This window comes from Galeopterus variegatus, unplaced genomic scaffold (assembly GCF_000696425.1).
Source record: "Galeopterus variegatus unplaced genomic scaffold, G_variegatus-3.0.2 Scaffold741, whole genome shotgun sequence".
Lineage (NCBI taxonomy): Eukaryota > Metazoa > Chordata > Mammalia > Dermoptera > Cynocephalidae > Galeopterus > Galeopterus variegatus.
This window is the reverse complement of record NW_007726852.1, coordinates 227,869-243,684: the sequence shown is the minus strand read 5'-3', so window position 1 is coordinate 243,684 and position 15,816 is coordinate 227,869. Positions and strand designations below refer to the sequence as shown.

Sequence of the window (15,816 nt, the reverse complement as noted above, 5' to 3'; positions counted from 1 at the left end):
GTATAATCTCAAAACATTACACCTTTTTTCGGGAAAGGAAGCTTTGGGTATATTGTGTGACAGTGTGTTAATATAGAACACTGACAACCACAGTATAATCTAAAATGATACGATAGTAACTAATATTTTGTTCTTTCTTATTCATTGGTTTGTTACAGTGCATTAAGTAGTTGCTCTATACTTTTATTATTATTATTATTATTGTATAGCCATCTCATTTGCTTCCAATTAAGCACTGGATATTTTTCCAATAGTAAGTGAAATAAATCTGTTTTTATCCAGTAAATACAGAGAAAGGGAGGAAAATGTTCATTTCATGATACATATAGACCTTCCCTGTACTTTGCCCCCTTTGATTAGTAACAGTCAACAACCTGCATATTCATTCAGTCATGAGAAGAATGGATCCTTTTATTTTTCCCCTGCTTATTAGCTCAGCACGATAAATGGAATTTCTTCTCATTTATTTTTATTGTATACATACACACATATATATACTTTTTAAAGTACAGTGCAAATTGTATTTTGGAAAAGTAGTCCATTTTTAAATAAGTACTTAAGTTGAAGAAGAATTTCTTTTCTGTAAAACCTTTTTACTGTTCACCTGTTTAATCATAAACGTCTTAGTATATTTAATCTACGGTCTAATATTAGTCAAATTTTCATTTTAACTAGGCTTTTGTTAGAGGAACATACCACTATGAATTTGGTCTTTCAAGGTAATCAGGTTTGTTTCTTGTATTGCCTGAACTTATTTTCATTAAGTTTTACTCTCTCAGAAGAATTTGTGATAACTGCTATTTTACCTATATTAAACAATGTTTGAGCAAAGCTAGTAGATTTTTCCATGACATTTTTAGTCATAGTTGAAAGATCAAAGCTTCACTCATCTACAATTTAACCTTTGCTCTCTTCTAAACTCAAGTTTTACTCTTTAATAGCTTTTTCTGACTATAGAGATGAGTTATGTTTACCCATGCTAATCAAAATGGTCACCTGAAAATAAAAAAAAAAAATGAAGAGAGCATCAAAGGAATACTATGTGATTTTGGTGAAGCTGGGCTTCATTGTGCTTGCAATATAATGACACATTCTTGAAAATTCCCACTATGTTTCCAGGTTTTTATATTTTTCAAAGTGGTGGTATAAGATTTTTCTGACATGGGTGTTTATTCTTATTCATGAAGTGTTTTCATTTTTAATTAAGATTAATTTTATTTTCCCTTATAATAATTTTGTGGATGTTAATTTTTTAAGTCCTGATTTTACCAGACTAATTAAGTAGTAAAAATACCCAATCAACTTTCAACTTTATTTTTAAGGGAAGTATTATGCAGTTACCAGTATCAGTTATGGTGCCTTTTCCACAGAATCTGCCTTCCATTAGTGTAGCTCACACAGAGGATCAGTCTTGTTCACCTACTTCAGACTCACATGGAGACAGTAGGATGATGCTGATGTGACTGGCCGTCTCAGAAAATTCACTTTTCTGTAATTGTCACACTTGTAAGGCCCCAGTTAATAAGCTTTTTTTTTTTTTTTTTTTAAATTGGAGTAACTACTATGAGCAGAGAACTATGCTAAATACAGTTCTTTTCTCTAACTGTCATTCTTTTTCCGTTATGGGAACTGAGTTACCATCAAGGTGACATTAGCAGGAGGAAGGCACCAAGTATCTGTGTGTGTTTTGTATGCTGTACAGATTCAGTTCAGTAGAAATGATCACTGGCCACCAAGAATGCGCAGTCCCAAAGGAAGTATACCACAAGGGCCCTCAGGTCAAAGAAGGTAAACGTGTATAGAGCTTAGTGAAATTTTCAGAGAATATCATTGCAGTTTCCTAAATATTATCAGTGTAATACATGGTACTTTTTTCACACTTAAACCATTTAGTTCATATTAAAGCTGCTTTTACTAAACTGCTTTGCAGAGATTTTCTAACTGTTCTAGTTTTGATAATAAATTTGCTAATATTAATATGCATGCTGGGATGTTCTTTGGAGTGTCAGAGTTCTTTCTCACTTTTAATAATGTCAAAATTTTATTTCTTGTCTTTCCTGTTGGTTTGACTCTTGTGTTTGTGCTTTCCACTTTACAGGCATGCAGTATGGTGAATATGTTAATAATCAAGCTAGCTCCGCACCAACTCCCTTGTCATCAACTTCCGATGATGAGGAAGAGGAGGAGGAGGATGAGGAAGCAGGTCTGCTTTAGCTCTACACCAGTTCTTGATCTTTTCCTACTCAAGTTTTCTTTTTATTTCCACATTCTTACTTAGCCTTTAAAAAAAGTGTCTTTGAAGATTTAGCATGATGAACTTACTTGATTTGGGTTATAGAAGGTTGGGTCACTTTACATAAGGTGCTTGCTTGTTTGTTTTGTTTTTCTTCCTTTGGACATCTTTACCATTTCGTAAATAATAGAATACACCTTTCATGATGGTAGAGTGCTTCCATACTTCAGAGGTGCATTTTCTCCCATGTCACGTGCAAAATAATGAGTCCCGACTGAAGCTTTTGGCTGATGATTGCTCTAGTACCCTTTTAGCAATAATGCTTTATTTTTTGCTTTGCATGCTACTTTAGTCTGATCAAAATGAGCCATGTGGCTTTTATAACAGTGATAGAGAAATAGGACAGTGTTTCTGTAAGGTACTTCTGGCCCTTCTTGTCATGTATTTAGAAGGCCAAGAATGTGTAATCATTTTCATGCTTCATGAAGTAGTCGTTCATACTCAGCTAGTTGAGGAAGTTGTGCATATTGTTATGTGTTGCAACCTGTGTAATATCTTTTTCTGCCTTTGATAGGTAGAACACTGCAGAAAATTAAGCAGTTTAGTTCCTTTATTAATTCTAATAGTTTAAGACTGAATCCATAAGCGATGATCTTTCAAGGTACTATATTGTGACCATGATTCTTCTTCTGTTACTGTTACTATTGAGTGGGAGTATTTGCTTCACAATCTGTTTAACCAGAAGTTCGCATTTCCTGTGGATTTCTTAAAATATTCAAATCCTTATGCATAATTTGAGGGGTGTAAAAATAGATGCCAGGTAGGAAGTAATTTTTCTTACTCTAAATATATAAAAAAACCATCTATCCAAAACATTTTGTAATTTTTTCTTTTAACATAATTTCAAACTTACAGAAAAATTGTAAGAGTAAAAGAAACTCCCATATATCTGGTTGACCTAGATAAACCATTTTTGCCCCATTTGCTTTGTAATTATATATTTTTTTCCTACACCATTTCAAAGTAAGTTGGAGACATTATGAACTTTACCCCTAAATACTCGTGTATGTCTTCTAATTACAATGACATTGTTTTACATAATTACAATATAGTTACCAGGAAATTGAGCATTGATAGAGTAATATCTGATACACAGTCCACAGACAAATTACATAATTGTCTCAATAATATCTTTTATGGTTGTTTTCATGGTCCAGGATCCAATTCAGGGTAATGAATTAAATCTAGTTTTATCATGTCTGTTTAGATTCCTTCAATCTGGAATGGTTCCTTCTTAGCCTTTCTCTTTCTTGACCTTGATCAAAGAGTACAGACTGGTTATTTTGTATAGTGTCCCTCAGTTAGGGTTTGTCTGATGTTTCCTCATGATTAGTTTTATATTATGCATTTTTGGCAAGATTACCATTAAAGTTACGTTGTATTCTCAGTGCATCCTATCTGAGGCACATGATGTCAATTTGTTCCCAAAATGATGAGGTTAACTGGTCATTTGATAAAGGTAGTATCTGCCAGGTTTCTCCACTATGAAGTTACTACATTTCCCCTTTGAAATTAATAAGTAATTTGTGGGGAGATTCTTTGAGACTGTCCTTTATTAAACTGTCACCCATTAGTTTTAGTATTTATTGGTGCTGGTGATTTTGAAACTCAGACATTCCTTCTGTATTGAAGAGTTGGGGTTTTATGACAAAGAAGAGTTTTCCCTTCTCTGATATTGATTTCTTTAGGTCCATATTGATTCATGGATTTTTATTTTATTCAGTGGGTTATAATCCATTACTGTCATTATTTTGATATTAACTTGTCATAGATTTGGCCAGTGTCCACTCCTTCAAACTGGTTCCAATGTCTTTTTAAATGTTCCTATGAATCTTTGAGCATTTACTTTAAGGCAACAATAAGATGTTCCTAGCCCATCTTGTACTTACATACCCTGCTGAAACCCTGGAATGAGCCATTTCTCCAAGGAATCCTGGTTTCTTAAGTGGAGAAGGGTATTTTAGAAACCAATATCTGATTGTAATATGTGCTTATTGCGACTGATAGATCATTGCTCCCAGGTTCTGAATTATTATTTTCTTAATGTATATATTATTCAGATCCTAGGTACACCTCACTTTTTCTATCTCATGGTTCTTATTTTGAAGATTTCAAAAATGTGTTATTTTGTATAATGTTGTTAACCTAAATTACTCCCATTTTTGTTCTGTTTGCAATAAGGTACAATTGTTGAAAATTCCATTTGCTTAGATTGAAAAAAAAATTGGGAGATCAAAAAGATTTAGCATTTATAACTTTTCTCCTTTTGCCTTATCTTGTTGAACTAATTTTTTTCTTGAATGTATTACAGGTTAAAATTTCCTGAGTTCTTAACTCAAGGCATTTAGATTTTAATACCTAAGACTTTTGAGTACTTACTATGTGCCAGTCCTAGCTCTAAAGAGCTAAGTCACTGTAGGTTTTTGTGTCATTTTTTTCTAGATTTAAATCCTGGCTTTGTCATCTTAGGCAAGTTTCTTAAACTCACTGAGTCTCAATTTACTCATCTGTAAGATGGGAATAATAGTAACAATTACATGTGGCTATTTTTTTTTTTTTTTTGAGGATTGAAGATATTCTTTGTAACAAGCATAGAACTGCCTGGCAAATAGTAACCACTTAGAAAGATTAGCCATCACTATTAACCTGGAGATTCTGTCCTTCTCAACAATCCTGCAAGAAAGAAATAAATAATTCCATGTTACAGATGACTTAACTGTGGCCTGAACAAGTTCCTTTTTTTTTTGTCTTCTTTCGTGTCCGGCAACGGATTGCAACCCTCAGTGTCACGCCCGTACCGGACCGGCAACGGGATCGCAACCCTCGGTGTTGCGCCCACACCTCGCTCAGCCAGTGAGCGGGAACCGGTCTGTATGTGGGATCCGAACCCTCAGTGGGAGCGCCGCCGCGCTCCCAAGCGGCGCACTGTAGCAGTGTGCCACCGGGCCGGCCCCTGAACAAGTTAAGTAACACTTATCTGTGGTCACACAACTGCTAAGTCGCAGAGTGGGGATTCCAGCTGAGGTCTGTCTATCTGCAGAAAGGTATGAAAAGGAAGGCATCTCCATCTCTAATGAGAACATAAACTGCTGGAGTAGGAGGGAAGTAAAGGGCGCATGACAGTAGTCATGTAGTGACTTACATGCTATCTTAACTCCTGTGCCTTTTTATTATGCTGTCAATAAGACTATTGACATTTTTACTAGAATCCTGGTGCTCTCTACTCATGGTTTTTATTTTAATGATACTTTTTTTGATTGCAAATTAAAGGAACATTCGGGGGCGGGGGGGAGAAAACCTAGCTTTAAAAGGGATTTTTTTTTTTTTTTTTTTTTTTTTTTTTTTAAAAAAAAAAATTTTTTTTTTTAAAAAAAAAAATTTTTTTTTTTAAAAAAAAAAATTTTTTTTTTTAAAAAAAAAAATTTTTTTTTTTAAAAAAAAAAATTTTTTTTTTTAAAAAAAAAAATTTTTTTTTTTAAAAAAAAAAATTTTTTTTTTTAAAAAAAAAAATTTTTTTTTTTAAAAAAAAAAATTTTTTTTTTTAAAAAAAAAAATTTTTTTTTTTAAAAAAAAAAATTTTTTTTTTTAAAAAAAAAAATTTTTTTTTTTTTTTTTAAAGATGACCGGTAAGGGGATCTTAACCCTTGACTTGGTTTTGTCAGCACCACGCTCTCCCAAGTGAGCTAATTGGCCATTCCTATATAGGGATCCGAACCCATGGCCTTGATGTTACCAGCACCACACTCTCCCAAGTGAGCCATGGGCTGGCCCTAAAAGGGATTTTAGTTTTATTTTTTTAAACCCTGCCTAGTTACAAAAATTTTTTGATATGTAAAGAGGTAAGAGGAAGTGGCTCAAATTGGTGTGGAGATTACATATCAAGTATTCAATGTAATAGACATTTGGAGTGCTTTTTAAGCAAAGCAGTGGCATTCCTTTTCCTATATTCATGAGATTTTTGTGTGTTTAGTTTATGTGGAATTGTTCTTCAGTTTCTAAAAAATTTATCAAACAGTGATGAAAAATTAACTACAGGTTTGGAAATCAGAAGTTATTGGATTAGCGACATTAAGTGTTAAGGAAAGTTTGGTTGAAATCTGAGAATAAACAATTGGATTTATCAGTCAGGAAGTTCATGTCTTGTTTTGATTTTTCTTTTTTCCTTTACTTGTAGTGTTGTTTGGGGGTAGGGAGAGGGAAGACAGAAAATGAAGAACATTTCCTGAGTCTGTTGCGAGTATCTGTTTAATGCATATTTGATATATCTGTTTAATCTTAATAGTAGCCCTGTGGAATAGGTATTATTATAAAACATGTTGTTACTAATAAAGAGCAACTCAGAGATTTTGTGTCTATTTTTTCTCAAAAAGTAAGTGGTGGATATAGAAATTGACTTACATTTATTCCATGTTTTATGCAAGTTATAAGGCAATAAAATCTCAAATTATCTGGTAAATTCCAAGGTGAGCAACATCAGTAAACACACTGGCCTTTGTTGACCTATGTTGTTTGTCTTTTAGAGAGAAAACAGCTTAAGCCTTTTAAAAAAGGCTTAAATGTTTCCTAATACTTTTCCCCAGCTTCAAGGATTCTCAGCTACAGGTTGAGCATTCCTAACCTAAATATCTGAAATCCAGAATGCTCCAAAATTTCAGTGTGGGTCACCCCAGTTAGACTGGCTGTAATCAAAAAGACGGTGAATAACAAATGCTGGCAAGGGTGTGGAGAGAATGGAACGCTCCTACACTGTTGCTGGGACTGGAAATAGTACAACCACTATGGAAAACAGTATGGAGGTTTCTCAAACAACTACAGATAGATCTTCCATACAATCCAGCAATCCCTCTTCTGGGTATATGCCCAGAGGAATGGAAATCATCATATCAAAGGGATACCTGCACTCCCATGTTCATTGAAGCTCTGTTTTCAATAGCCAAGATATGGAACCAACCTAAATGTCCATCAATGGATGACTGGATAAGGAAAATGTGGTATATATATATATATACACACACACACACACACACACATACATACCATGGAATACTACTCTGCCATGAAAAAGAATGAAATACTCTCATTTTCAACAACATGGATGAGCCTGGAGAAACTTATGTTGAGTGAAATAAGCAAAACACAGAGGGATAAATACCACATGTGCTTACTCGTATGTGGGAGCAAAAAGAGTAAGGATGGAAGGAAAGAAAGCCCACAGTAGTGCAGTGGTCTTATAGAGGGAGGGAACATTCCTAGGGCTGCAAAGCGGAATGGGGGGGAGAAGGGAAGGGGGAGGGTGGTTGGGAAACAATAGGGTGGGGACACAGGGTACAAAAGCAATTTCTGGTAATTTGTGTCTCATGAATATTCATAATAATAAAAAATAAAAAAAACAAAATGCTTCAGAATTTGAAACTTTTTGAATGTCGATATGATGTGCAAAGGAAATGCTCATTGGAGCATTTCAGATTTCTTTTTGGCGGCTAGCCAGTATGGGAATCCGAACTCTTGACCTTGGTGTTATAATACCACGCTCTGACCAGCTGAGCTAACTGGCCAGCCCACCATTTTGGATTTTTGATTTTCAGATTAGGAATGCTCAACTGGTATGTATTCTGCAAATACTCCAAAACCAAAAAATAAATCCAAAATCTGAAACACTTCTGGTCCCAAGCATAAGGGACACTTAACCTGTACTTCCGTTCTTTCGATCTGTTCTCCTTGCATCCTCAGATTTCAGTTCTCCCTCTATTTCTTCTTCCTCTTTTTTTCTTTCAAGCTGTGACACAAAGCCAGTAAGAGAATGAGGGAAAATTCTTTCCAAGTACTGTATTCATGCTAAACCCCCTTTGATCTCAGAATATTTATCACTAATTGTAATATGGAGTGACTGAGGCAAACTAGAGCTATCTGAGGTTGAAAAGTGGGACAAGTACCAAAGCTGTTCGTTCAACTGAAGCCATCTTGTACACTGGTTTCAGTGTACAAGCCATTTTGCCTTGGTGTCATGGTTCCAAAGATCAGTATAGTGGCATCATTTGTGGCCTTCAAATACCTATAATATGATAGGGAAGCAGATACCATATATGATTACAGTTCATCTTGAAAAGTGCAGTAATTCAGGGTTGAGAAAATGCCCCTGCATAGGAGAAATGATTTTCCATGGGCATATGGGAAAGGTTTCATGAATGATTTAAAATTTGAAGGGTGAATAGGAAAGGAAATCTAGACTAACAGACCAAAATGTGTAACGCATAAACACAAGAAAAAATGGTGAAGAACAAGAAGTTTGGTGTGACTGCATCATAAGGTAAAAGAGGGAAGATAATATAGGGTCAGGTAAGAGATCTGGGTGAAAAGGACAAATGGAAGCCAAATTTTGAAGTTCCTTTTATGACAGTGTGAAGGCATTGAGACTTAATGCCATCTAAGATGGTGGTAGAATTAGTGAAAGTGTTTTTAAGCATGTTCAGAATGTTAATGTGTAAGTTTCATAATGTATTATGTGTGTGTGTTTTTAATACTATCTTGATTTGTGTTGACAGTGATGGCATGACCTAATTAGAATGCATTAGTCTTAATAAATTTTAGCAAAGTTCAAGTCTGTTTAGTTTATCTTAGTGGTGCATCTGGATTTGTAACTATTAATATTGCTTTGATACTTTGACAGGTTCAAAATATAGATTTGCACTCTTCTGAAAGTGAATTTTAAAGTAGACTAGCAGGTTTCAAATTATTCAATAAATAAAATAGAGTAAGTTTCTACAAAATTAATACTGTAAAGCTTATAGCTATAGTATTATTAAAATGGACAATATTTTAAATATTTACTTTTGATTTGACATGAAAGAAGCTAAGCAGCATAATTAAGTAGTGTATTATATTCTTTGAAATATAATCTTTATCTTTGGACTTTGTTTTTTCAGGAATAATTATTTCCTGATTTTTACATTTGAAAGATTTTCTTGATCAGGGAGAAAGCCATGGGTTTTTTAATAATCATTTTATTGAGATAGAACTCACATATCATAAAATTCACCCACAGTACTGTTCAGCCATTTTTACTGCATTCACAAAGTTTGGCAACTATAACTACTATTTAATTCCAGAACATTTTTGTCACTCCAAAATAGAAATCCCATACCTTTTAGCAGTCACATTCTGTTCTGCCCTCACTACACAATACACACAGCTCTAGGCAACCACTAATCTACTTTCTGTCTCTATAAATTTGTCTATTTTGAACATTTCCTATAAATCACCTGGGTTTTTTTGTGACCGGCTTCTTTCTCTTAATGTAATGTTTTCAACATTTTCAATATTGTGGCATGATCAGTACTTCATTCCTTTTTATTGCTGAAAAATATTCCATTATGTAGATATATCACATTTTATTTATCCATTTGTCAGTTGATGGACATTTGAGTTGTTTCCATTTTTTGGCTCTTATGAATAATTCTGACATAAACATTTACTTCAAACTTTTCCAAAGTGGCGACGCCATTTTACAAATTACATGAGGCTCCCAGTTTCTCCACATCCTCACCAAAACTTGCTATTACTAGTCTTTTTGGTGATAATTGTTATGGTGGATCTGAAGTGGTATCTCATTGTTGTTTTGGTTTTCATTTCCCTAGCGGCTAATGACGTTGAACACCTCTTCATATGCTTGTTGGCTGTTTGTTTATCTTCTTTGGAGAGAGATCTTTTTAATCCTTTTCTCATCTTTAATTTGGTTATCTGTCTTTTTATTGTTGAGTTGTAAGAGTTCTTTATATATTTTGGATATGAGTCTCTTAGCAGACATATGGTTTGCAAATATTTCCTCCCATTCTGTGGGCTGTCTGTCCTTTCTTGATGGTAACCTTTGGAGCATAAAAGTTTTAAATTTCGATGAAGTCCAATTGATCTATTTTTTCTTCTGTTTCTTGTGCCTTGATGTCAGATCTTAGAATCCATTGCCTAACTCAAGGTCATGAAGATTTACTCTTACATTCTAACAGTTTTATAGTTTTAGCACTTACATTTAGGTCTTTGATCCATTTTGAGTTAATTTAGTGTAAGGCTTAAGGAAGGGTTCAACTTCATTCTTCTGCATGCGGATATATTGTATTGGTTGCAGCACCATTTGTTAAAAAGAGTATTCTTTCCCACACTGAAATGTCTTAGTAATTGTTTATTTTTTTGAGGTAAATTTCACATAACATAAAATTACCCATTTTAAAGTGTGTGATTCAGTGGCATTTACTATGTTAACAATGTTGTGCAAACACCACCTCTATCTAGTCCTAACTTTATAAACATACTATAATAGATTGAACTGAACATTTTCATCATCCTGAAAAGAAAAACTCTGTATCTATTAAGTAGTAACTCCTCATTTTTCCCTCCCCTTGGCCTCTGGCAACTTCTGTCTCTATGGATTTACCTATTCTGGATATTTTTTATGAATGGAATCATACGTGACCTTTTGTGTCTGACTTTCTCTCTTAGCATGTTTTGAAGGTTCGTTCACATTGCATTGTGTATCTGTACTTCATTCCTTTTTATGGCTGAATATATTCCATTGTATAGATATACTGCATTTTGTTTATCCATTCATCTGTGAATATTCATGAATATTTGGGTTTTGATATATCATTTTTAAATGCTATTACTGCAAAGCTTTTGACCTTATATAGCAGCATTCTGGTTTAGTTATAAATTCACAAATATAAGGAATAAAAAGGAAGAGCCATTGTTTCCCATCCTTTATTAAGAGGAATGACATATATATGCATAAATTTTTTATTTATCATAAAAAAGGTACTTAGTGAATATTAGTGTCTTCTACCTATTATTTATTTTATAGCCCTCATACTTTTTATAAATGGCTTCACTTCCACTATCTAATTTAAGCCTCACAAGGACATTGAAAAGTATACATGGGACATTTTAAAAGTTATTTTAATTTTGCAGAAGAGAGTATTGATGATGTAACTTACCCAAAGTTATACAGCAAGTAAATGACAATGTCTGATGTAACTGTAGTCTTTTGTCTGTAAATCATGTTCTTTGCTGATGTAAAAATGTTCCTATACAAATAACTTTAGTTATTATGCCCGTGGTCATTATACCTGACTCCCATGTTTATCCAAAATTATTCCCTTTTTGGGGGGGGGGGTGCTGGCTCACAGGGATCCAAACCCTTGACCTTGGTGTTATCAGCACCATTCTCTACCAAGCAAACTAACCAGCCAGCCCACAATATTATTCAATGAAAGATATATGCATACCTATTCTTTTCATATCATAGTTGAAAATTAACCTAAAATGTAGTTTAAACTCCATTTATGATATTGGTATTAAGAGCCAGGGATAATCTCTGTACCATTGAATTTTGTCTTACTATGAAACAGATTAAGATCTCAGACACCAGAGAAGGACAATTTGTATTTTCTGTTTTATTCATGAGTATATATTCTAGTGGATCTATGTAGGATAATTGTAGGTTCTCAATAAAATATTTGTTGAATGAATGAAATAAGTGAATGAAAGAAAGTTCTGTCCATGTGACCTATCACCAGATTTCATCATACACTGCCATTGAATTTTCCTCTTAATCTTACAGGTTTTGTTTTGATTTTTTGTTTTTGCTGTTGGCTGGAACTGAACCCTTGACCCTGGTGTTACAAGGCTGCGCTCTAACCAACTAAGCTAATTGGTCCGCCTTAATATTACTGGTTTTGAATGAATATACATAATAAAATTTCTTATAGTCTTAACACATTTATTAGAGTGCTTTTCATTTATATTACCTTGGTCAATATGGCAGATATTATTTAATCTCCATTATGCAGATGAATAAACTGAGACAGAAGGAAGCTTAGTAACATTCTAGGTAGCAACCCAAGCAACATTATGACTATTTCAAACAGTTATGCTATGTTACAAAAGTCATTAAAATTTAATTAAAATATCCTAATACTGATAAAATGTATTTAATAGCTTGAGATTTGGTAGATATAATCTTTAAGGTGTGACTCTATTAACATTTCTGTTAACCTGAAATTTTTATTTGTGTTTGACTACTTTTAATAGTTTGATGTCTATTTGTTCTCTAAGATGCCTTACATATGTCTGACTGAATTTTATTCTACTCATCACCTTCAAATTCTCCACACTCTTGTCCCTTATTCTTATTAGCAGAAATTCATACATGGTGTCTTAAATGTTTTTAAACATTAATCATTTTACTTTTGTACTAGAGTCAGGAATTTTCCTAGTTCAGCAAAAACATCTTTTTCAAAATTGCCAAAGGTGGCTCTAAGATACATTGTCATTTTAAACTTAGTAGATATTTTGGTTTTCCTTGTAGGTATTGACAGTTCTTCTACCACAAGCAGTGCTTCTCCAGTGCCCAACAGTTATGATGCCCTAGAAGGAGGGAGCTACCCAGGTAATTTGTTGTTTTGTGCATGGTTAATGTTCATTTGAAAAGTTATTGACCATCACTTGCTTTCAGGCATGAATGTATACTGGTATTATACATAATCAGCAAGCTATATTTTTAACAGAAAAAAGGAGACATTTTTCCAGCATTTCTCAGCCTTAGTTTAATAGTGTTAATTGTCACGTGATAAATATGAATGTTGTTTCTGGGAGGTCTAAGTAAATTTATTATTTTATTTTTGTTATCATAATAAAAGACTTTTAATGGTGAATAATTTTCCTCTTCTTTTCCCTTTTTAAAAAATGACTCCTTAAATAAATTTCCTATTTCTGTTCTCATGCTTAGGTCCTTGAATTCCTTCCAGCTAGACCCTGAATATAAATAGTCTTTGACTCTTTGCTTTCCCCCTCTAGCTCCTGGCTGCTTCCATTAGGTAAGTAGACGAGCCAGTTTAGGGGCATCACTTTTAACCATATCTGGAAATGACTTCAGTCATTACATAGGATATAGGAGTGATGATAGTATTAAAAGATTTTTAATAGTCCTTTGATAACCAATAGTCATTTTATTATAATATCTTATATTGTGATTTTCCTTTTCTCCTGTCACTGACAACCTGACAATCTCACCTGACCTCTCTTTCTCTTTCTTTTTTTCTAATGATTCCAACGTTAGGACTAACAGAAGTAATTTTGCCATTCTCTATTTCTTATCACTTTGATAATTATCCAGGATGAAGCTTAATTGGAGTGTGCTGTACTTAACTAAACACACTGTCTTGCTATCGCTATCCTATGAATCAGTAGAAAACTTTAATCTTCTCAAGGTAGTACAGAATTTTCTTTTAATATTTTAAGACTACTGTGGTCCCCTGGTATACATGGGCGATTGGTTCCAGGACCCATGTATACCAAAATCTGCAAGTACTCAAGTCTCTCAGTCAGCCCTGCAGAACCAGTGTATATGAAAAGATGGCCCACCATATACACATTGCATGAATACTGTATTTTTGATCTGCAGTTGGTTGGAAAAAATCCAAGTATAAGTGGACCCTCACAATTCAAACCTGTGTTATTTAAGGATCAGCTATACTTGAATAAGCTACTCAGTCTTCAGTGGTTAAGATTTTTTCCCCTGGAAACCAATGTGTGTGTGTGTGTGTGTGTGTGTGTGTGTGTGTGCGTGTGTGCGCGCGCGTGTGTGTAAGAAGTTGTAAACTATTCCAAAAGTAACCACTATTATCAAAATATTCTAGAAGAGTTAACTCATTCACTAAAAGATGAAAATAACTATGTAGTATCTCATGAGCTTAAATCTGAAATGAAATGTCCAGTGTGGTGTAGTTAAAAGATCATGGCCTTAGAGTAAGACTTTACTGTGTTCATTCAATCAACAGATTTTAATCTTATAATGAACTGTGCTTTGACAGTATGTCAGTGACCTTGGGCAAGTTTTCTAGGTATTATACTACACCAAAACGAAGAAAATATTTGAACATCTGTAAAAGTAATATTAAATGAATTAAAGGTCTACTTATTTCAGGCACTATGATAGATCTTATGACTATAGAGATATATGATATAAAGAAGGGGAAAAGATATAGACCTCCACGTTTACTCCAATTTTTTATTTCTTATGCTGATGATTGTTATCATGTTAAGAGACCTTTCTACCTATGTATGTTCCCATCACCATGAGGTGGGACAAGCAGGAGATCTAAGGATTATGACACTACATTGAAATTCTTGTCCTTGTAAGAAGCCTGGAAGGTTATCAGAAAGCCAGTTAGCTGACCCTTGCCTAGTCAGCACAAGATTATAGCAGAATGTCTAGGAATGTGTCTTCAACATTAGAACTAACAGAGTCAGTAGAAAGAAGAGATTTCTCAAGAAAATTTTTAAAATAAATTTTATTAAGACAGGTGCCTTTAAGAACATGTTTTTGCAGCATATGATGGCTGGTGAAGAATATTATGTCTTAATTTTATAGAAAGAAATAAAATGAATATACATTTTAGAGTTGACTTTAAAATAAGACTACTAGTCAGTATAACAAAATGTTAATAATAGTTATATGCGGTAGAGTAATTCTTAGAGTTTCTTTTTGTTGTTGCTTTTCTTATATATGATATTTATATTTTCTACAGCTTTTTCAGTTTAATCGAATTTTATTTTTTCTAAAGTGAAACTGTCTTTATTTGCAAACTACATGCTTACAAATATTGAAAACCCTACATTATCTGTATATAGGGATTAAAATGAATAAATGAGTTTATCAAAGTTGAAGATACAAAAGTTAATTGTATTTCTATATATAAGTAATGAACAACCTTAAAATGCTATTTTAAAAACCCTCAGTTTATAATACCACCAAAAAATATACTTGGGAGTAAATTTAATAAAAGATATTGAAGACCTATACACTGAAAACTTCCAAATATTGCAAAATAAATTTAAAGAAATTGTAAATACAGGGAGTGGTATGTCATGTTTATTGATTGGAAGAGTCAGTATGATTAAGATGGCAGTTTACTTCAACTTTTTTTTTTTTTTTCCTTTTTGTCTTTTTTTGTGACCGGCAACGGATCGCAACCCTCAGTGTCGCGCCCGTACCGGACCGGGACCGGCTACGGGATCGCAACCCTCGGTGTTGCACCCGCACCTCGCTCAGCCAGTGAGCAGCCGGTCTGTATGTGGGATCCGAACTCTCAGTGGGAGCACCACCACTCTCCCAAGCGGCGCACTGTAGCAGTGCGCCACCGGGCCGGCCCTTACTTCAACTTTTTTTATTTTAATCTCACTCATGTAACTGAGAACATATGATATATATCTTTCTGTACCTGACTTATTGCACTTAACATAATGTCTTCCAGGCTCATCCATGTTGCCACAGATGACAGGATTTCATTCTTTTTCATGGCTGAGTAGTATCCATGTGTATATATACCATACTTACTTTATCCATTCATCTGTTGATGGACACCTAGGTTGATTCCATATCTTGGCTATTGTGAATAGTGCTACAGTAGACATGGAGGTGCATATATCTCTTTGGTATGCTAATTTTCTTTCTTTTGAATAAATACCCAACAGTG

At 33.9% G+C, this 15,816-nt stretch overlaps 1 protein-coding gene across 5 annotated transcripts in view; it reads left to right on the top strand.

Moving 5' to 3' along the window:
- The window catches only part of SEC24B (SEC24 family member B), a 77,603-nt gene that overhangs the window by 26,640 nt on the left and 35,147 nt on the right, over nt 1–15,816 (top strand). For 2 of the 5 annotated variants that reach the window (XM_008571975.1, XM_008571974.1), the window contains exons 4-5: nt 2,099–2,203; nt 12,648–12,728. In XM_008571975.1, the coding sequence (XP_008570197.1) occupies nt 2,099–2,203; nt 12,648–12,728 (186 nt within the window). Of the gene's footprint in view, nt 1–1,711; nt 1,789–2,098; nt 2,204–12,647; nt 12,729–15,816 lie in introns of those variants that run through there. The other 3 variants (XM_008571977.1, XM_008571976.1, XM_008571978.1) reach the window with 2 other exon arrangements.